Source organism: Zootermopsis nevadensis, unplaced genomic scaffold, assembly GCF_977971745.1.
Source record: "Zootermopsis nevadensis isolate Lab colony 2312 unplaced genomic scaffold, Znev_1.0 Znev_ptg000001l, whole genome shotgun sequence".
NCBI lineage: Eukaryota > Metazoa > Arthropoda > Insecta > Blattodea > Termopsidae > Zootermopsis > Zootermopsis nevadensis.
In genome coordinates this window covers 16,347,036-16,369,326 of record NW_028259133.1, presented here as the reverse complement: position 1 = coordinate 16,369,326, position 22,291 = coordinate 16,347,036, and the positions used below count along the sequence as shown (strand labels likewise).

Sequence of the window (22,291 nt, the reverse complement as noted above, 5' to 3'; positions counted from 1 at the left end):
GCACTATATTACCAACTTATGACATTCTTCTCCATGAACGTAATTTTCAAATATTCCGAAAGAATGTTAAGCAAGATCTTAGACGATATAAATTTTGACTTAAGAATAATATAGTTGTATAAAATAAAAAAAGTTTAAAGTTTATAAAATGTTTGTGACAGACGTATTTGGAGAAACATTTTTCTCAATTGGCAACACCAATGTTTGGAATTGTGACAAATATATGTATATACAAACTTATATATGCAGTTAATCATCGAAGTGAATATAAATAAACAAATTGTATGCAGGTAAAACAAGTGCTAATAAATACGTGCATCTTGTTGGACGGTAAAAGCACCGCTTTTTGCACTTTCTGTTACCCCATCATTTTTACTTCCTAGTTATAGATTAATAAGCTATTGCTTGCTATGTTAATATACTGTAGATTTCCATGCATGCATTTGTAATGTATGCAGTAAAAAGCCGTGCATGTGGTAATAGTTTGCGTGCTTTCGTTTTCTGAAATTAGTTATGTAATGTTAGGTTATTGTTTAGGTGTATAGGCTTTGTGATGGGGAAAAAAGACCTAAAAGCTAATCCCCTTACATGTTAAAAATTTTAGTACATTGAGTTAGACTCTGCTGATTCACTTGGATATTCCTGTCCCATAGTTGCCACAGTGTTGAAAAGCTTTCCAGTACTATTTTCTTCTATCTTCTTGTGACACGAGATTTCTGTTTCATTACCAACTATCAGGTCAGTTTCAGTCATTTTATTGTTGCTTTCAACTTAATCTAAGATGTCTGAGTTATTAGGTGTTAATTCCCATTCCCAGACTTACTGATATTCATCATGTATTGCACTCAACCACAGAAAAATATGGTAGATAAATGAGTTTGTGTTTTGTCATGTATAAAATTTTGTAATGAGTCTGCTAGCATTTGCTGCACTTTCTATCTTTGCTATGGAAAGCAGTTTAATATGGTACAGAAGGTATTCATTTAACAGAAAACATTGATCCAGTTCCTTTATTCAGAATTCTGAGATAAGGCATTACAGTTTTTGGTGTTATTTAATACATGTTATTATTTTGTAGGTGGTGAAGATGTGCCCAAAAGAAAAGAGTAACTGTAACAGTTCAACAATACAATGGCTAACATGAAACAGAACCTCACATGCAGCCGTAGTAAGCCCCCTCCTGCACGTAGTTCCAGTTACAGCCTTGGTAGAGTTCGAGGTCAGATGAATGTTGATCATCCATCATCAGCTCTTTTGCATACAACGCAAGTTCAAGAAAGGTATACTACAGACACATGTCTGCTGCTTCATCATGCCTTATGTATCACAAAGAGTTCCGCTAACTGGATGTTTTTATCATAGCCACAAGGTTGCAGGTGATAAAGCTGGGAGTGGAGCCTCAGGATTTGGAGACAAGACTTCCAGTATTACTTCAATGACAGCTTCACCCAAAGAGATTTCAGAATGCCTCAGTGGTTGGTTAACTTACCTACAGGTAAGTTGGCAAGTGCATCAATTAAGGTAACTATGAAGAAGGAGTATGTGAACACACAACAATGTTTTGAGTTCATGCTGAAGAATGTATATGTCATGTAGATGTTGACGGGTCTTTGTGGTGCTGGTTCACGACTTTCACACTGCCTGGGGACACTGGTGCAGGACACTTCCTCCCCATGCCATGCAGTGGCTACTCAGTGCCAGGCAACCTGGGAAGAGCTAGTCAAAGCTACTACAAATGCTAGCACAGTAGTCAAGGCACAGGTGATACCCAGTCTTCAGGAAGTGAACAATGCAAGTGACATTGATACAGACTCTCAGAAGTTGCATGAACATAATCAGGTGCGTACACATCCTGTCTGAAGTGTTTGATTAATTTTTTCAGGTATAAAGAACTTGTATTTAGAAATGATGTTACGTTGAAGTTTCCAAATTAGTAAAAGTATGAAGATGACTCTTCTTGGATGTGCTCTGCAGTCTCATAGAAATTGACCAATGTTTCAGAGATGCTTACGTCCTCCATCACCATGAACACTTTAATATTAGCCTAGGTGAAGAGTACAAATTATGACGATCCTGTTTATATTTCATGGGAGTATAGTTTAGGAACCATTGATTTAGAGCAGTGTTCCGCAAACTTTCTTCACCTGCGACACACTGTACTTTGTCAAAGATACATGAAAGCACACCACAGAATTTTGACCTTGAAAAGGGGTTACAAAACTGTACATGACCATAAATATGTCTACATATAAATCCTTGCCCCATTAATATGCAGGCATAAAAAACCAAAACATAACACATGTTGAATAAATCTATCAGTGATGAATGTGTATATTACGGATTCTAATTATGAAAGACTAGATATTGCTTTTCTTCCAACTATGAGGCATACTGGTTGCAGAACACTGATTTAGAGAATGTGTCTATAAATAACGAATTCTAATGATGTTGAAATGTTCTTATTCAACAGGTGATTTGTGCAAGCCTTATGACCTTCATTAATCTCCATTATCAGTTCTGTGTTGCGTGTTGTGACTTTCTTGGAGCCATGGCTAATTCTAATTGCTGCCAGATGAATGAAGCAACTCCAGCACGTCACAATTCAGAATGCATTGTTGGCATTGTTCAACAGTGTTTTGCCCAACCTGCTCCCCCCCCTCCTCCACCAGTAGGTACTCACCACTCAGTTCGTAGCCCACTTCATTTCCCACTGTGTTCCTTGCAAGGCCCGCAGCGCCGCTGGTCGGAAGCTGCAGCTGGGGAAGTTTCAGGTGAAACAAATGATGGTACAATGCGTCGCTGGTCAATGCCTTGGGAAAGTTCAAGATTGGCAGACCATCATAGTACTTGGCATGGACGACTTAACCCTCCCTCAAAACTAGCTGTTCCGTCAGCAAGCTCACAAGACAGAAGTCGGTCTACAACTCCTGGTAAGCCATGCTCCTTTATGTGTATGCTTTTCAATAAAGACACAGTAACAAATTAAATTCTTAAATAATCAGAGATGATGGAAACTAACAGATGGAAAGTACATACAAAATTTTGGTTGGAAAACCTGAAGGGTAGAGACCACTAGAAGACTTGAGCATAAATGGGAAGATGCAGTACTTTAATTGAGCCGTTAGCTTCTCAAGAAGGCCCTCTTCTCCACGTAGTCAGTCAGCATAATTGAAAAGGGTATGCTACTGCTATTATTTCAATTTTTCCATATAAGTTTCTCAGTACCTATTTTCTGTTTTACATGCTTTTCCAACAGTGAACAGTCCAGATAACTCAATTGAACATACACAAGGCAGATATGTGTATGAATGTCAAACTTGCTATTAATCAGCATTTTTTTAAGAAACAAGATGTATAAACTAATCATATTTCATTTTCTTTCTTCTTTTTATTTGGGGGGGGGGGCAGTTGATGGTCAGGGTATATGTTTCACTGCCACCGATTGGCTATATTTTTTCAGTTCATACTCACTGAACTGGTTTGTTCTTTGCAGACTCAGTGTGGCATTCATCCCTTGCAAGCCAAGAAGAACTTCAGGAAGTCATTCAGCTGTTGTCTTGTCGACCCGGAGTCAGTCATTCCACACAGCTGTATCATCCTAGCCAACATCTTCCTGGTGAGCCTTTTACAATGTGCTGCCTCCATCTGGTATTCAAAATTTCTTTGGACCAATTACTAATATTACAGCAAAAACTCAAAAAAGGTAACAATATGTCAGGTAGATAGCAAATAAGAAGTATACTTAATAGCGCAGTGCTTCTCACACACTTTGACACGAGATGGTGATATTGATGACAGGAGTGAATGAGACTGAGTCCTTTGGTACTGCAGCCACCCTCTTGTTTTCAGCTTGTTTACAGATGCATATGGAACATTGGTGGAATATCATTTAGAATAAGGCTGCATGAGCTAGAATAACTCGGTCAGTAAAGTGGATGACTACAGGCTTCATGATTCAGGTTCAGTTCGTGGCAGGGGATTACATTTTATCTTTGCCATTTTGCCTCCAGACTGGCTGTAAGGGCCACCTGGCTTTCTTTCAAATTGCTACGTGGTGGCTATCTCCTCGGAAGTTAGGCAGGCAGAGTACAAAGATGACCACTCAACTTCATCATAAGACTTCGCATGGTGGTTAAGTACGGGAACAACTTTGTCTTTAAGTAGGGAGGTTACCAGTTTTAAGTAGCTCATACTAGTTTGATTTTCAGTTCCACTGAGAAGAATTTTTTTACAGGAGTTACACTAACCAGTTGTCCATATGATGGTCCATCTCCAGAATGTGGAGGTTGGAGCGAAAATGTTCAGTCAGATGAGAGAGGAGGCAGTTGTGGACCTTCACGGCGTGGCAGCAGCTCACCTCAGCCGTTGGCAGTTCAGCAGCACCTCCATCGTGCCAGCTGGCATGCCCCTGACACGCACTCTCACATGTAAATCAGCTTCTGAATTACTAATAGAGTGAAGTTTATACAAAGAACATTAACATTTTCAGTTTCATTAAGTATGTCTATCATTTCATAATTGCATATGTGTTGTGTTAGTTTTAATTACACTTATTTTAGACCAATTCCTGAATTATTTGGTTTTATTATCCCATTACCATTCTATATAATGTTTATGTTTTTACATAATAAATTACCACCACATACGAATATTTTTGTCCATTCCGTTCCAGTTCCTCTTGATTTAGTATAAGTTGCATAGGAAAATTTAAAAACTGTCAGATAATATGCCCCTTGTTATAACTGGAAATGCAGTAGACATATTTACCTATACAAATGTTACTGTAATTTCCATGTATGCATGATTAATTAATGTGACAACATTTTTGAATCCTTAAAATATAAATAAGTATATCTTCAACTGGCTCATAACTTTTCTTGAAATTTACATGTATGTACTGTACCATTGTACTTGCATATTTTATATAATGTCAGTTAAATGCAGAAATTAGATTACTACTTGACCTTTCATGTTGAAAAGGCTTTGATTATCACAAATATTTTTATCCACAAGTACATGTTAATTGTGCCAGAAGAAACAAACATATTTATCCTCTGTCTACAGATTGTTTACATCAGTTATAAAAAATAAAAGATTGCTGCAAGAACTTACAAATGCATAATGACCATATTTTTTTGTTGTAGTAGTCAGAACTTTAAGAAAAACAGAAATCTCATTGTAATTTACACTGCTCATAAGAAAGCAAATTGCTCTCTGCTGCATTCAGACCTGAAGATTTATGAAACTGATCTTGTATAAATTTTCTCAACCATATATTGAGAAAATTGAAAACTACACTGAATACTGTCATTGTGAAACAACTAGTAACATAAAAAATAAAGTGAGGAATACTCCCAAGGTGATTTGTTCAGCCCTCTGCAATTGTGTATATGGCAATGAACCTGCTGAATCACATCCCAAATAGTACTGATTATGGATTTGTAACTGAAATAAAAATTATGCTATTAAATGTCTATAATAGATATCAACACACAAATTGCTGGTGATCACAAAAGAATTCAGTGAGTTCTGGTCTGAATAAGTATACGTAGTATAAGTAAGCTAGTCAGGTAGTCAAATTCCCCAAAGGTTCACTGCCATGTTCACAAGAGGCCATCACTCATCCCTATCCTGCTTACATGAATCCAAACCATTTCAGTCAGTCATAGTTCAAACTTCACTTAAAAAGTAAAGCTGTCCCACTATGCGCCATGTAGGCGCTTGAGGAGAGAGGAGGTATAGCTCCTACTCATACTTGACCTCAGCACTAGATGGGGGTGAGTGGTCAGCATCACGCCCCAGCTGTGCTTTACACCCAGGAAAGGACCCCGGTACCCATTGGACACGAGGCTGGGTGGGCCCCAGAGACAGTCAAACTTCACTTAGATTTATAAATTATATCTTTGTGTCACTGAATGTTCACCAAATTGAAAAAAGTAATGAAAAAATGGCACAACAAGAATTATGTCTTTATGTTATGTACTTTTTTATACACTGAATCACTGTATGTTTTCATATTTGTGATTTGGTTCTTATTCATTCCTGCCTGTAAATAAGTCCTTGCAGGAAAAATGTATATGAAAGTATCTTATCTGTGGATTGTGGTTTTCTGGGCTGTGATGCCATGTAGTTTTGTAGGTATTAACCAATATGAAGTCCACATTTTCACTATCATAAAAACCTCAGATCTCATACAGCAGGTTGTTTGTTTATTGATCATGTTATTGATTGTAGATGCTTTCTGTCTTGTACCACAGGTGGGGTGAGCATGAAGGCCACATTGGTGGTGAGAGGAGTTTTGACCTCTATCCTCCAGCACTTGATGCTGGAACTCTGGCTTCAAGGAAGAGCAGTTCTTCAACTGACTCTTCATCAAGCCATTCATTACACAGTCGATCCACTACAGGTTCTGAAGGAGGGGCTGTGAGTTTCAGTATTGTTCTTGTTTCTTCATAGTAGTCTTACACAGTTGTAATTTCTATGATGTATCTACCATTAATAATTATTACTGTGTTATTATATGGGCCTTGTTTCCAGTGGCATCACTTGTATCAAATAAAATCTCAGCGATTTTGTTTGATGATTGGTAAGAAGTAAGCACCATCATGGTAAAATTAATTATAATTTTTATAGACATAATAAACCATGTGAAATTTAATGTGGAGATAAATGATAAATTTAAACATTTTGCATGCAGCAACTTTTATGTGTTAAGAAATACAGTGCAATAATGGTGCAAAACTTGGGTGTTATACATATAAATAAATCATAACTTTTATAATTACTTATTTCTAATTTATGCCATGCTCTGTATAGAGACATACATGCTTGATGGAAATTAGCATCATAAGTTCCTGGAATTTTTACTACATGACTGAATGTAGAATGTATGTTTCTGTGCATTTTGTCTAATGTCGTGAAGCAAAAGTAGTACTACATGCTAAAACTCCGCTTTCACAGGAGGTTCGGGCACATCTGTACTCTATGTGGAGTGGCAGTGACCTGACTTTCATGAAGCTTCCAGAATCAAATGAACCAACAGACACCATCCAGGCAGCAGATATCAGCACATCTACCTCCATTTCCATCAACAGTGGAGATGGCCTACAGAGATTCTCACAGCCAGATATGACTAACACTTACTACAGTAGCTCAAAATGAACAACAAATTGTACTATATCAGTAATAATGAAAATGCATATTCTACAATGTTATTTTAAAGGTGTGTGACAGCGGTCTAATATTAGTATGGGGGAATTTTCTTTTAGCTTTGTCTGTTGTATGAATAATATTTATAAAATACACAGTGTTTCAGAGGTTGCTGTGCTTGCCTTCTGGTAGATGATTGGTTGATTATTGTATTACAGAGTCACATGGTAGCATGACTGAAAATGATGAATTGCAAAGGATGCGGAATAAAGTCGTCATTGCCTGTTTTCCTCTCAGCACCAGAAGCTTTAAATCAATTTATGTAACCTGAGGACAGATGAAATCAATCACATAATACAGCAGCAACAGAGAATACGTTTGGTTTACACAGAAGAAAAATGGAAACAGAGCCAGCCTTTGATATGTTGTGTATATATTTATATTTTGTCAGATAATGGACATGTCCAAAGAAAATTCAACCATAAGGTAGGTACAAGGTTCCTTTGTATGTAATATTTAATGGGACAAACTCTTACACATCTTTTGTTTAGAGGGTTTATCAATCTTAATTCTAGATTTAATTCTTGAAAGTAAAACATTTCTTATTTTAAATACATGATATATGCTTCCATGTTTGCAGTCAGATGTCTGGGACAAGACTACTTTTTATTTTTGTTTTCTTTCTTTGCTCTACACTTTCTCGTACTGGAAAATGAGCTGTCACTGTAATTTTAATTCATTTTGTGGTTTCATCAAATTATTCATGAAATATGTGTAATCTTTCTATTTGATGTCTGTGTATTGTAAATTTCATTGTTCATGGTCACATGTTTTTATGTGTCCTTTAAATAAAGTGCACAGAATGAATGTCATGTCCATCTGCCTCTCCACCCCTGTATTTTATCTCTGAAACTACTTCAACAGATTTTAGTGAAATCTGGTACTTGGGAGTCTACAACTACACATTTTCAACTAAGTTCATGTTGGTCTGTACTAGTCCATTACTCTATATCAAAGTCAAGTTGAAATTGATTACACTTTTAAAAAATAATTCAACATTAAAAACTGGTACATCATGTCATATACATACAAGATATAACTGACATATGTAAATTGTTCAATTCTAAAGGGTTTTGACGACGGTAGTTCACACTTAAAATTATTTGTTGTCAGGACTTTTTCCATCGTCGTGAATTTTAAAAAACAGACAATGGAAAAAGTCCTGACAACAAATAAGTTTAATTATGTAAATTGTATTTGAAACATTTTTTAACATGGCATATATTAAAAAAAATTAACAATAATATTTCTGTACAGCATAATATCTGTAGATTTGTATCTGCAATAAGTGAACATCAGGGAGACTTGCAACTTGCAATAAATGTATCTGGGAAATATGTGTAATCCAGTGAGGAACACCTTTTTCTTTCTTATTCTATCTTATGCACCTCACACAACAAACCAAGAGTAGATGAAAATTCTCTGTAATCAGCAAACTTTTGAAAACTGTTATTTTATTATACACTTTGAAAAGTGTATGATTATCTACAGTATGTACCAAGGGCACTCAGTTTCTATATATTGAATTGTAATTTTCATTAATAAGATTTTTGTAATAAAATACCATACATTTATATTTGGACTTAGATGGTAAATAAAATAAGTATTTTGAAAATTTCAAATTTTCCCTAATTGATATTGTGTCAGTGTTTCATTGTATAAGTTATTGAAGAGAGCCCTTCAAGTTTGTAGTAGTATGTGTTATATCACACTTACATAAGATCTTGTAATGAGGCCTGACCTAAAAGCTGGTGGTAGGATCTTGTATTTTAGAAATGGGTGTGTATTATAAAACATTGTTCTGCTTGACCCCCCTTCCCCCTCCAGTTTTACTTGATAACTTAGATAATTTTCCTATTGCATGAAACTTATGTATCTCTTATGTTTTATCATAATGGTCAGTTTCATTAATTTCTTGCCTCCCTGAAGAGTGCTTAAAAATGAAATGTATTACTGTTTAGTGATTATCATGTACAATCAATAATTTGTACTGAAACATTTTTGTAGGAAGTTCTGTGCATTGTTTGTGAAGTTCATATTCCTGTGAACTTCTCTTTGGTAGATGCTCCTGTTAACTTGTTTCCATTTAAAAAAATATATTGCCTGTTGAGTTTCTGTTATTAGGTATACTACAGAATAGTTTCAGTACACTTATACACTGTTCAAGTTTACTTTGTTGCAATAAGTGTTAACATAACATATGACATGTAACTAGTCCTGAATCACAGATAAAAATTAAGACAATTTTAATATTAGAAAAACAGTCCTATACAGCATAATGCATTTGACTCCTTCAAGGTTTCTTAATAAGTAAATGAGATTGATGAATCTTGAATAATTTTATTGCTGGCAATAAAATTAAGACATACTGGTAACCATTACATTTTGTAATTCAACAGTAAAGAGACAAAACACTTAATAGTTTTGAGTCTAGACAATCATATGTATATTCTTGTTATATCCTATAAATTGTGATTTAATTAATATTATCATTTTATTCATGATCTCTTTGAATTCACTAAATGCATTGTGCCAGTTATATAATTAATTAAAATGATAAGTGGTTACCTTGAATATTTATTAAGGAGTAAAGATTAATCTTTTAATACGATTACTAGCCAACAGCAAATTAGTGAGAATTTAATATAGATATGTAGTTCACTTTTGTAAAGTTGTAATTTGAGGTCCTAGTGATGTTTATGCAAAATGAAATTAAAGTAAATCAACCTTTTACTTTTCTCTGAGTAGCTGTCATAGAGAACATAATATTTTGAAAATTGCACCACTAAATCGACTAGGTTTTCATTAGCTAGCATGTGTTTTCCTGTACTAAAATGGTACATTATGTATTTCTATTTCTTCATGTAAAAGAAAGTCTACCATTTTGGATTGATGTTAAGATTGTATAGGCTCATTTTAAAATATGACTGTATAGTCGCTGTTTGTTTTGTTTATGGAATTTTAATACCTTTGCTTCCTGCATTAGTCATAAATGAACATATATTCTGAAGTTCTAAGAGCAGTGAATATGTTCATTTTGTCAATTGTGGTCTTCTGGGTTGTCATGCTATGTAGTCTTGTAGGTGGTTAACAGAATTTCAGAGAAGCACCACATTCAGATTCTTACCCAGAAGACCATAATTGACAAAATAAACATATTCACTGCATTTTTGTTCCTCTTAACTTGCACATAGTTTTAGTTCACAACTGTGAGGAATTATGCTTACCACAATCATAGGTGGTTGGGTGACCCATCTCAGCCACTAAAAATATATTGTGATTATGAAATACTGCAGAATTACAGTACACGGACAAAACAGACATCTGCAGGTTTCACAGAAGCCTTTCATTATATGGAAATTTGTAAGGTAGAATATTTATTATAGTTTTATCCTGTTTCGTTTGCTCATAGAAATATTTCTGTAGAATTCTTGCAACTTACCTAATTAAAGTGTGTAAGAAAGATGCAGTGTAATTTTCATTGTGCCTTCTGTACTTGTGTTTCTGCAAGCTCTTGTTTTCATGGCAATTTCATTTACTTTCTTACAGTAGATATAGTATGAAAAATAAGCAAGTTATGGATTTTTGAAATGGCAACATCACAGTTAGGTTCTTACCTATGTGCTGCTGTATAAAGAATGTTTAAACAAATTTAAGGAATACATTTGATCTCATTTTACATGAACATCACTTTCATTTTGAGAAGTTGGCTGCTCCATATTAAATTCTAAGGCTCTGAGGTTGTAAGACATTATTCTTATTAATGTTATAATAGTTAGTACTCTAATGTTATTAGATATATTTATGCTATTACATTTGTTGTCATGTTGATGTGTTCAAATGTTATAATTAAAAAGGGAAACATTATATTGAATAACAGAAAAGATTAATAGCACTTGGTGAGTGTGCAAAAAAATAATAATACAGGAATGGTTATGTGGGAAGATCAGTGTAATCTGTTCTCTGTTAATCTTTGTTTCTAGAAAGAGCTTTGATTATGACCCGAGTTTTACAAACAAGATAAAAGAACATGAATGTGTTAAAATCTCACATGCCTTTTCTCTGGTAAGTGCAACTCTTACTTTGTCCACAGCTGTAATTATAAAATACACAAATTTCAACCCAGATCCCCATGTTTTCCTTGCTTCTTTGCTTTATGATGTTTTTGTTATTAAAATGTTTACATTGGATTATTTACTGTAGTGGCCATTATACCTTATTCTTAGGGCTCACAAAATGTATTAATTTAATCATCTTTCATGAGAAAAATTGTGGCTGCCAAGTTGAAAATTTCTATTATACATGAAACATGTTAAGCTAATATTAAAATTAATCTTATTCGTGGGGGAGTGTGAATTGGATTATTCTGGCTCAGGATAGGGAGCGGTGGGCAGAAATTAACTTTAAGGTTCTATAAAAATGTGGGGAATATATTGACTAGCTGAGAATACTATTAGCTTCTCGAGGATTCTGCTCCATGGAGTTGGTACATGTTAGACACCTGAGAACTGAAAATTTTATGTGATTGTTGAACGAAGCTAACATTTGTTCATAAGTATATTTAGTTATGAATAGGCAACTGAAAATATAATACTGACTGTAATATTGTATCCATTATGCAGAAAATAACCTGCATTCAGTCATGAAGACTCCAAAGGATTGTAGGGCACTGTAGAAGCTACATGTATTGCATCTTCACTTTGGTTCTCTGCTGATGATGTAAAAGGCCTGAAATATGACATTTAACAATTTCCATTATTCACATCAATAAAGTGATGTCTTATATTAAAGTGAAACATTACACACAGAAGTCTTGCACCATTACCTTCATTACATGTTTCTCAGATTTTCCAAGATAAAATTTGAAATGGAAAGAAAGAATTAAGTGATATAAACTGGCTAGGAGAGAAATTAATAGTTATCTTTATGTCAGTAACTGCAAAGGCATGATAGAAACCCTGAAATGTTGGCTGAAGATCCAGCAAACTATTGGCATACGTTTAAATTGTGTTCAGCACCTGAAACTGCCTCAGCAAACTTTTGATATGTTGGCCAAATCAGGTGGAACATGACACTGAAAGTAGAGGAAAAACTGGGATAAAGTTCAGATTGATGAAATATGGTTAGACAGCTATAGATGCAGGTGGCTTTTTAATCAACCCTTTTTCTCAAATGACTAAAGAGAGAGAAGGAAGTTAATGTGTGTCCAGCTATGTTAAATTTGGTGAGATTTCTGGGTTTTCACAGTAGCAAATATGAAGATGACTGTCTTCTGGGAAGTTGCACTGTGCAGTCTGGTAGAATTTACTCAATGTTTCAGAAGTGCTTACTGTTTACACCATCAGAGAAGCAGCAAGCGCCTCTGAAATAATGGTGACCTTCCACCAGACTATGTGGCCAGCATCCCAGAAGACAGTCATCTAAGTCAAATTTGGGCTTAGTTATATTTTAACTTTAACAAAGGCTGCATATTCTGGTAGGCTCATCCACCTCATGTATGTGCCCATTTTTACTGTTGTCTGTTACATAATACTCCCAATGTTACAGATTACTTGCCCTTCTCTCTTAATAAGAGCCTAAGTTTCTGGAACAGGCTCCTCCCTGAACAATAAGTTCCTGCCTTTTATGGAATTTGAACATTCATTACCATGTTTACAACAGCCCACTGTTGCACACTATCCTGAATCAAATGAATCCAGTTCATATCCTCTGACCCTTTTTTCCTAAGATCCATTTTAATGTTATCCTCTCGACTGTGCCTAAGTCTCCCAGATTGTCTCATCCCTTCAGCTTTTTGAACTAACATTTTGCAGTCTCTTCCATACATGCTGTATGCCCCACCCATCTACAGTAATCATATTAAGTCTAAAATAATATATTAATATGCTTAGCATTGTGTATTTCATTCAAGGAACTACTGAACTACTTACCCATGCAGCAGCAGCTGTACCTAACATGGATCTACAGGATCTCATACCATTTCCTTAACTTTTTTGTATTTCATTGGCCAGCTTCAAACCCAACATAAAATTGACAGAAGTCAGTGATTAAAACACACCTATCATTACAACTATAGTAGTAATAATCTACTTACCTTCTGTGCTTTCTAAACAGTACTATTCTCAGCCTTTGCAGTGAATCATACTGATAAACTTCTTTAAATATAACCATGTATTCTGGCAGAAAGAGAGATGTAACAGCTGCGATTGAAGCAATTATGCCAAATATTAATGATGGTAACTGAGAATAATATTCGCCCTAGAAAAATAAGTCAGAAAGAGGAACAAATTATTGATGCCTACTACTGATCATATGTATGTGTATTACACCTGTCAACATTATAATCACTCCTTTACCATTAATTAATTAACTGATTAATAGATATCTGCAGTGAAAATTAGAAATACATTATGAAATTTGATGTATGACAGTAGCCTCAGAATTCTTTCCGGTTACACAACACAGAGCAAATGGATAAACACTGTTGAGTATTAAAGTTTGAATTTAAATATTTTTGGCTAAATAAATTATAACAGTAAGCATCTGCTTATTGTTACCATGAGCACAGTAACTATATATGTAACATTTAAAGCTTTAATTTGTATTCCAAGATTAATATTATACCGTATGGAAATAGCAGATTTAAATCCTGTATTACAGGGCTGGTGTTGGTGTTTTAACTCTGGAATAAGCTCAGCTGCACATAACTGTGATGACCAATAAAGGTAAATGGCATAAGGTCTCTGCCATACTATTAAGTTAAATTCACTGCATCCTGATGCCATCTGCCCAGTTAATTTGGATGATTTTCAGACACTGTCAGCATGTTAATATTTTCTGCTTACATGGCACGAGGATTAATTAATTTGATTAACTGACTACAGAGACTAATCAGTGTTTAAATAACTCATTGATCAGACAAACTAGCCATGACAGTCTTTATACAGACCTAACCCATATTGATACCTGTGAGTTGTCACACATTCTGAATGTTTTGTTTCTTTTAATCTTTCATGCAGATAATTGCTTTAATAAAATGATCCAATATTAACAGTGCCAAAGGAAGTTGTACCTGGTGGAGCTTCTTGAATCATATACATTGGACTACAAAGTGTTAACATATCTTTCAGATGCTTATGAAAGATGAGTGCAAAGAGAAGTTAAACTTCTTATAATAATGTAGTGTGCAACTGTATATGAGAAACACAGTATTATGATGTACACAGGGACCTTGCTATTCCTAGCTGCCTCTCAGGTATTACACATATGGCTCAGAAATGCTCACTGTAATAGTCTGAATTGCATGGCTGAGATAAATTTAATTTTTGATGAATTATTTTTAAACCCACATTCTGAAAAATTATCCCTGTTAAGAAAAACATGTTACTTTCATGGTGGATACTTTAATTTACTAAAAAAGAATATACAAAATGATTGCTTATGTTTAAAAGTGTCTTCTCCCCATGATTTACCAACTCAGATTCTAAGTTGCAGAAATGAATATGCTCAGTTTGCAGCACTGTTCTCAGAACTGACAATGGAAAAATGTATGTACTTATATCCTGGCAGAATACAGATACATTTTAAGAATAAGTACATATTTTCAGTCAATATTAAGTGACTTTTACTTACCATATAAACAATGCCAGGAACAATGGCAACAGCTAAGACCAATGGACTTTCTGTATTGGCTGTAGAAATTTTGTCAAAAATGTTGATCCTTTCCCAACGTCTTTGGACCATTGTATAATATGCTACTGTCACTGCAAATCTGGTCATTAAACCAAGCGTTAGGCTTAATATAATATATCCTGCAAAACAACTGAAATAATAAATTTATAACATAATGTGTCATAAAGTTATGTAATTAAATAATGTTTATGTGGACATGTCAATTGAAAGGAACTTTATTTATTCTATATTTAGTGATACTAGCATTGGGATATAAGGGCAACAATGTGAAAATTACTAGAAGACCTCACCTTCCTATGATGTTCTCTGTATGATGAACCATCACCCAAATGTCAATATATTATTACTGAGTAATTAGTTCAGTGCTCTGCAACTTCATTTTAGAATACATTAGAAAACTAGGAAAATCAGAGATGACAGAAAACTGAACATAACATGTCACTTACTGGTCTATACCAATGGTGTTAAGTTATGAGACAGAAACAGAAATACCATAAAAATTAACACACAACAAGATCATATACCAGGCAGTATCACAGATAGTGTATTTACACTTTGGGTTCCATGTCTTTGACTTACCTGTAGGTAATATGGCATAGCAAATGCTTAAAATAGCTGCACACATGAGAGAGACTGTAAGTACCACTTGATAAATTTTAATATGTGACTGTAGAATGAAGGGCAATATCCAGATTGGAATCTCCATCAAGGCAGCATACCAGTAGGAGACAAAGATATCTGAAGGATTTGATCTTCTGCCAAGAGCCGTAGTTACCAAGTTCAGAGAAGTGTAATAATTTCCGTGATAACACAAACCACACAGCACCCTGTCAACAGAAAATATCTTAAATTGAAATGTAGTGGGGACTAATGCTGTAATTATGTTACATGAAATTTATTTATACTAACAGCAGTTTAAATTAAAACAATTTCTGTCATCTACTTTCCTTCAAATATGCATGTGCATGCACACACACACAATATATGAAGATTGTTCAAATTAAACCTGTTCAGGGGTTGCTCTGGGCAAATAAGTAGAGACTGCTAAGACACACCCCATGGACACTGAATCAAGCATCCCACTAACATATAACCTGATTAATCTCCTCCATACACATGTCCCTGGGCTGTAGCTGTAACCACTATACCACTGTGGCCTTGTTGTCTCTGTCTAATCAAAATCTATGGCCGTTTAGAGCTTTCTTGGGGGATGGTACTACCCCTTCCAGCACATGAAGCACAGAATTGTCCTGTACAGTGAAGGCCATGTGGGAATAGGCACTGTTGAGTGACATGTCGCATAAGCATGCCAGGATATGTTCTCTTGATGATTTGAATGAAGGTCTCAAGAGAATTCAACATTAGCACTAAGCATTGATGATTGACAAACGTACGTACCAAGGAACTAAATGAGAGCTCTAGTCCTGTTTGGACAGATTCTGCACAAGGAATGCTAGCATTTAACTGTGTCACACCATCCAATCTTCTTTAATGTGTCTATTCTGTTGCACAGCTTATAATCAAATACTGATGTGTTATGCACACAGCCACATGACTGACCATCCATATTCAGTAGCGACTCCGAGAACATGTTTCATTTGAATTCTCATGTGAGGCTAGCAAGAATTATAAACAGACAGTTATTCTATTTACTGACTCACTTTTATTCACAATATTTCCACTAGCAGATTCAAATTAAATTATATTTGTGAGATATAATGTTGAAGTTGGGCACTGTATGAATTTAGGCCTGAAGAGGAGCTGAAAAATGTCATTACACTATGGACCCAGCCATGATTTGAGGTCCCAGATAAATATGATTTGCCTGGAATTATGGTAAAATACAAATGAATTAGCTACAAAGCAGAAACAGTTTAAGATAAAAGCCTACCATAGTATGTTTTTTATAATGCGGAACTGTTTCCTGCAGGAATAGCAGTGCATATTTTCAGACTTCAACAGATCATTTCTACTGCTGCAGTTGCTCTGTAAATGGCATAACTTCATATTTCTGTGATTCCCCACCCAGAAGTTGTAACACTCCATCAGAGATTTGTGATTTAGATATAAAGGTTCTTTTCTGTTGACCTTAGCGATACTCTGGAGTAAATGAACTGCATTTTCATGATCACCTTTGATAAACATCCACCATGGAGACTCGGGAACAACTCTAGAAATTCAGGAAAAGTATGATTTTACATCTGACTGGAACATGATATAGAAAATTCAACATCATATAACATTTCCTACTTATCTCAATTCATCAACTGTACTGCAAATCAATGTAGAAGTACATCTAAACACATCAGTAACTGGATAGAAGTTGATGGCTACGATGCATGATGAATCTGAACTAGCACACATTTAAATTTTTTGTCACAATGAATGCTAAAACAAATGACTACATGTATTTAGTTATGTTCTGCTTAAGTACAGAAAGAAACAAACAACAGTGTACATGATGGATACACATGCACTGGACTCACCTTGTTAGCATGATGAATATAGTCGCTGATAATGTTGTTGGAACTAGAGTGAGCCACCACCAGGATGTTACAACATGGGCTATCCAAGGGGACATTAATGTAGCTGTAGTATGAGCCATCATCATAATAAACAGTGGGAAAACTCGATATTTCTCATCGCAAAATTCTAGAACTTTAAAAGAAACAAACATTGGAACTACCATTAGGTATGTGCTTTTCACAACTATCATTATTTCAAATAAACTCACGTGATTCTATACTTACATTAATTACTGAATAAACATTTTGAGATGTCCATAAATTGATCTTATCTACAATAATAACCATGTGGCATGGCATGAAAGTCTAAGATCCTTGGGATACTGCAGCTTATAATCAACCACCCTATTCCAGGGGTCACTAAGTGTACATTCACAAGCAGCTTGGTGCCTTCAGAAGCACTTTTGGGTGCACTTCCAGGAGAAAGCCTTTTTCATCAAGTGTGGTGTATAATTTTAAAAGAGGTATGACACCATGTCAGTTAAGTAATGAACTCTTGAGTTATTAGGTTAACAGAAGCAAACCAAAATAATTATACTGGGATTTGCACACAAAGTATAGACCTATGAAATTTTCTCGGTAAAATCAGTAAAATGGAAATATTTCTTGAAAAACAAATTTCCTTATAAAACAACAAGATGGCTATGCAAAAATTTTCAACTTTCAGTCTGACAATGGCAACTCTAATAAGAATGGCATTTTAATGGACTTCGTGGTTTGAAAGTGGAACATATACCACATAGATACTTTAGACTGTGGAATGCACAATACTCATAATGTTAATGTATCAGAATAATCATTTTGTATAGGAACACATATAACTGTTACAGCAATTCCCACAAAGATGGTGACATATTTGTATGAAGAGTGATTAGTCTGTGTTAGGTTCAAAAAAACAATACACACAGACTGATTTTTATGTAACCTTTGAAATATACAGATCAGTGTGTATTTGTATTGTCCATTCTGGTTACATGGTATAATTATGTCAGTGATAAAACTCATAACTAAATTGGATGAGTACTGTGGAAATATCACAGGTAATGTGCATTATAACTGGCAACTAAAAGATTGCCTATGTACATGATAAAAGAACATACCTAATAATAGTGCCAAATAGCTGGTAGTAAGATGACCTAAACCAACTACAAATCTTGAAATGAAAAGCAATAAAACTCCTGATGCTAGTAAAGTTGCAGCTCCTCCAAGAAAACATAGAAGCATCCCCACTATCAGAGAAATGCGTCTTCCACAGCTATAAAACAAATACAACACAACATGGTGAAAACAAGTGATTTACAGACTCCTGGTGGTAAAGTTATACAGGTGTATGCATCATGAGCTTTGAGATCTAGAGTATCCCACTGATTTATTATTATTATTATCTCGGTTGAAATGCTGTGTGGACTCACAGGTAGATATCAAGGTTTCAGAGAAACAAACTTCAGTCCTGAAGATGGAGACAGTGTGTTTTTCCACAACACTGGTATCTACCTCAGAGTCCATATAGTGTAACAACCCATAGGAACACAGTCAGGTCTAAGAATCACTTTTGTCCATTTTTAAAATTTCAAATGTACATAATCATTCACTTCAGATGAATGAAATCATTACAGAAGAAAAATTGTATATAAAGTAGGGAATATTACATGAATGCCTTTAATATCATAGTAGCTCTGTTAATATATTGTAACTGTTTCAGTGTGGCAACTGATAAGCCAAAACACAGTATTTGCAGCAAGACACACAATAAAGAATAAGAAAAACAGTAAGGCAAGTGGAATGAAACACAGATTGAAAGTTTTAACTAGCTCATCGGTCTTGTGGGTCAGTCAATCTGCACACTTAGTTGAGAATGATACTTGAAACTGCTAACTGTGTTACATTTTCTTTAGATCTAATATTCCAAAATTTCAAATATGAAAGCATTCTTAACTCATAAATGCTCTTATATAATAGTCTTAATGAATACCTGTTAGCTATATGACCACAAACACATACACCAACTGAGGCTCCTAACCAGAAGGCAGTGTGGAGTGTGTATGCTTTCCACTTGAAGTTGCACACCCAATTGTTCTGAGAAAATAAAGGAGCACTAATTTAAACTTCATTTCTCACATTTTAATTTCAGTAATTATTTTCTAGAGATATGAATTAGTATGTTATATTTCCAATTATATAATTTGAAATTTTGGCACAGGCCACATCATTTCTTGGGACACAGCACAGACAATTTTATTAGTATGTACAGAACTGTAATTCACACTGATCCAGTAATTTATGTTGCTTAAAATTTAAACATTTAATTTTATCCTAGCAATAATAAATGGAGAATGACATCAAGGGACATATATAATAATTTGATATTTGAAATGAAGTTACAGTTCTGAAAATTCCACAAGTGTCCTCCAATTTTCTAATTTTTAACAGATTTTGATGCATCCAGAGTGTAGTGATCTCATTGAAACACAGAATGGAGTCAGATGAACTGAAATAGATTACACAAATTTGCTTACCTTTATGCCCTCATTCCATTATGACAGAAGGAAAACTTTTCAATAATGCTTAATGAAGTTGGAAAATTATTAGACTGGCATTTGAGCATCATATGGGCTTCATTTTACAAGATCATATATGGATGTCCCTCATGAATCCATAAAAGAATTATTACTCACCTCGCTTGTCAGGGTATGGAATGTATGATTGAAGATCCAACCTTGGTCACACCCACGTACTGGGTATTTCTCATTTTCAGGTGTCACAGGGATATAACTAGCTGGTTTCTTTGCAGCAACCCAGCTGACATATGCACCCACAAGGTCTCCATCGTAGCGCTGGCACTGGCTGAAGGACAATAGAGAAGCGTCTGCAGTCCATGGCAGGTGTCCTGACACACAAATGGTACACTCAATAACGTTTCTTCATAAATAAATTTGTCTAAAAGCCACTTGATTCACTCTGGAGCTAGGTGATCCATGCTCAGAATGTTAACCAAATCGTAAAAATACAGCAAGTTTTCTAGAATGCAGCAGTGAAGAAAACTTAGCACTACACGCCAACCTAGCATGACAGGAATATATAATTATTCTGTCAGGACGGCCGTAATTATGGTGGCAGCAACAACCCCTGAAACGCTAGTAAACTTCTATCAGTTTACACGGCGCTACAACCCAGACGACAGCCATCTTCATATTCGCCGCTGCGAGAACTTGAAATTTCACAGATTACTATTATTCAACAGACTGCTAAGGTCAAACTACACGTGTTACCAACTGCTGCCCTAAGTTTCGATTGTAATTCCGTGTGCACTTGCAAGTATATGTGGATTAAAACGTTTCGGGGGTACATACTGAATCCATCTTCAGGGCTAACACGCGAAAACATTGAGGTCATGAACTGACCTGTTGGTACTACTGGTATACTGAATTTCTTGGTATTCTCGCGTGTTAATGGTAGCTGTTCTTCAAGAGCTGCAACGTCGGAGTTCCAACACCAGTGATCGGGTGTCACTAAAGAAAATAGCTGTGTAGCCAACGATAGAGCACAAAGTCCATTTATTGTACCTACTACCACAACACACAAAATTTTTTGATATATTCCAAATCCTCCAATTTTCTGCAGGAATCCTCCTTCCACATCGACATTTACTGCCGAATCCATACTTGATGGTTACGGATAAGACAGAGAGCCAAGGCGTTTTATAGTCCTCAAATTGTGTAATAGCAACGCATGCAGCTGTCTTGCTGTCACATTGGCGTCGATTTCATGTGGAAAACGCAAAAGCGGCTTCTGATTACGTCACGGAGATGACTAGTTAATTAGAGTGCTTAATTGGGCGAACGTATCGTGATAATAGCCGTTACTAAAACTATTGCAGTGGCGACTGTTTCAAGTTCAGCTGTGGGCAGAAGGAACATTGTCAAGGATGATGACAAAGGTACAGCAGCGTCGTTGTGAAAAATGGAGCATCATACTGTAGACTAATATACAAGTAACCATTCATCCGAATGTAAAATACGATAAATTCCCTTAGTTTGATAATGAATTAAACAGAATTTATCAGGGCTTGCGTGTATAGCACTTCATTCTGAAAGTAGTACTCGTGTATTTCGTTATCAAAAATTCCTTAAGGATTCTTGAACACGTTAGAAAAATAGGCCAGTAGCAGCAACTCGACATATTAATACGGTTTCTCACATAATGTATATCGGTTTTGTGTTAATGTTTTTGCTCATAAGGCGTGAAGGCCAGTTGAAAGGTCTTCAATGTCATTTTTTAATTGCACTGGTTTGACTCATCGGTAGAGAGCCCGATTTTGTTCGGGAGGTATCCGCTTAGAAACTCTACTAGGACGACCGTTTTCCTTGGGATTCGCGTGGTTATCCTTATTTATTACAGACAAATTCCGGCGGAATAATGCATTGAAAGAAAATAATTCATCACTCATAATCATTCTCACTTTTGATTATAATTTAAGCAGCGGAATGCTGTTAAATAATTATAATTCATCAAAACAAGTATATCACTACGATTTAAATCACATTCTAGTTACATCAAATATTGTTACTGTGTACTATTTTGTTTAAAATGACAAAGCAAACCCGACTGTTTGATTCGCTTTTGAAAGGCCCCAGTATCAAAATTAACTTGTTCTGATAATTATAAATTACAACGTAAAAAGGAAGAAACAATCGCAAATATTATGTCCTAATTTTCTAAGTATATGATAAATATACGTATTATTGAATAATTATAATCCAGTTCCTCCACTGTGTTAAAGAGATGAAGGAAATAATTTTTGTACACTATTATCCAGTAATATCAGTCTCTTACAAATGAAAATCCTAATTCGTTCTTTACAGATG

General features: G+C 35.2%; 2 protein-coding genes across 11 annotated transcripts; one reads left to right on the top strand and one right to left on the bottom strand.

Moving 5' to 3' along the window:
• Positions 1 to 995: 995 nt before the first annotated feature.
• Positions 996 to 21,286, bottom strand: LOC110833139 (solute carrier family 22 member 1). Of its 8 annotated transcripts, XR_015533999.1 has the most exons (12): positions 20,828 to 21,286; positions 20,102 to 20,313; positions 19,399 to 19,502; positions 18,527 to 18,681; positions 17,388 to 17,559; positions 16,793 to 17,071; positions 15,481 to 15,728; positions 14,842 to 15,020; positions 13,304 to 13,467; positions 11,808 to 11,937; positions 3,472 to 4,447; positions 996 to 2,956 (listed from the first exon to the last, which is right to left on the bottom strand). XR_015533999.1 is itself a non-coding variant. In XM_087344554.1 (11 exons), exons 1-10 carry the CDS (start codon positions 21,084 to 21,086, stop codon positions 11,850 to 11,852), a joined length of 1,860 nt encoding a protein of 619 aa, XP_087200680.1. In that variant the 5' UTR covers positions 21,087 to 21,286; the 3' UTR covers positions 996 to 4,447; positions 11,808 to 11,849. The 8 variants fall into 8 exon arrangements, 7 of the variants coding, with proteins under 7 accessions (XP_087200680.1, XP_087200664.1, XP_021926515.1 ...); XM_087344554.1 differs by having other exon boundaries at positions 996 to 4,447; XM_087344538.1 differs by lacking the exons at positions 996 to 2,956; positions 3,472 to 4,447 and adding an exon at positions 5,941 to 9,277.
• LOC110833141 (uncharacterized) lies at positions 1,132 to 11,259 on the top strand. 3 transcript variants are annotated; one of them, XM_022070833.2, is made up of 8 exons: positions 1,132 to 1,280; positions 1,363 to 1,495; positions 1,597 to 1,839; positions 2,471 to 2,930; positions 3,494 to 3,616; positions 4,277 to 4,427; positions 6,258 to 6,423; positions 6,961 to 11,259. In XM_022070833.2, exons 1-8 carry the CDS (start codon positions 1,132 to 1,134, stop codon positions 7,159 to 7,161), a joined length of 1,626 nt encoding a protein of 541 aa, XP_021926525.1. In that variant the 3' UTR covers positions 7,162 to 11,259. The 3 variants fall into 3 exon arrangements, with proteins under 3 accessions (XP_021926525.1, XP_021926524.1, XP_021926526.1); XM_022070832.2 differs by having other exon boundaries at positions 4,235 to 4,427; XM_022070834.2 differs by lacking the exon at positions 1,597 to 1,839 and having other exon boundaries at positions 4,235 to 4,427.
• Positions 21,287 to 22,291: the final 1,005 nt, after the last annotated feature.

Coding starts and splice junctions, on each gene's coding strand:
- LOC110833139 (XM_087344554.1), bottom strand. CDS start 21,086: ATGGATTCGGCAGTAAATGTCGATGTGGAAGGAGGATTCCTGCAGAAA. Junction 17,072..17,387: donor ATATTCATCATGCTAACAAG/GTGAGTCCAGTG, acceptor CTGAATTTCTAG/AGTTGTTCCCGAGTCTCCAT. Junction 15,729..16,792: donor ATTATAAAAAACATACTATG/GTAGGCTTTTAT, acceptor TTCTGTTGACAG/GGTGCTGTGTGGTTTGTGTT.
- LOC110833141 (XM_022070832.2), top strand. CDS start 1,132: ATGGCTAACATGAAACAGAACCTCACATGCAGCCGTAGTAAGCCCCCT. Junction 4,428..6,257: donor CCTGACACGCACTCTCACAT/GTAAATCAGCTT, acceptor CTTGTACCACAG/GTGGGGTGAGCATGAAGGCC. Junction 6,424..6,960: donor CAGGTTCTGAAGGAGGGGCT/GTGAGTTTCAGT, acceptor CCGCTTTCACAG/GAGGTTCGGGCACATCTGTA.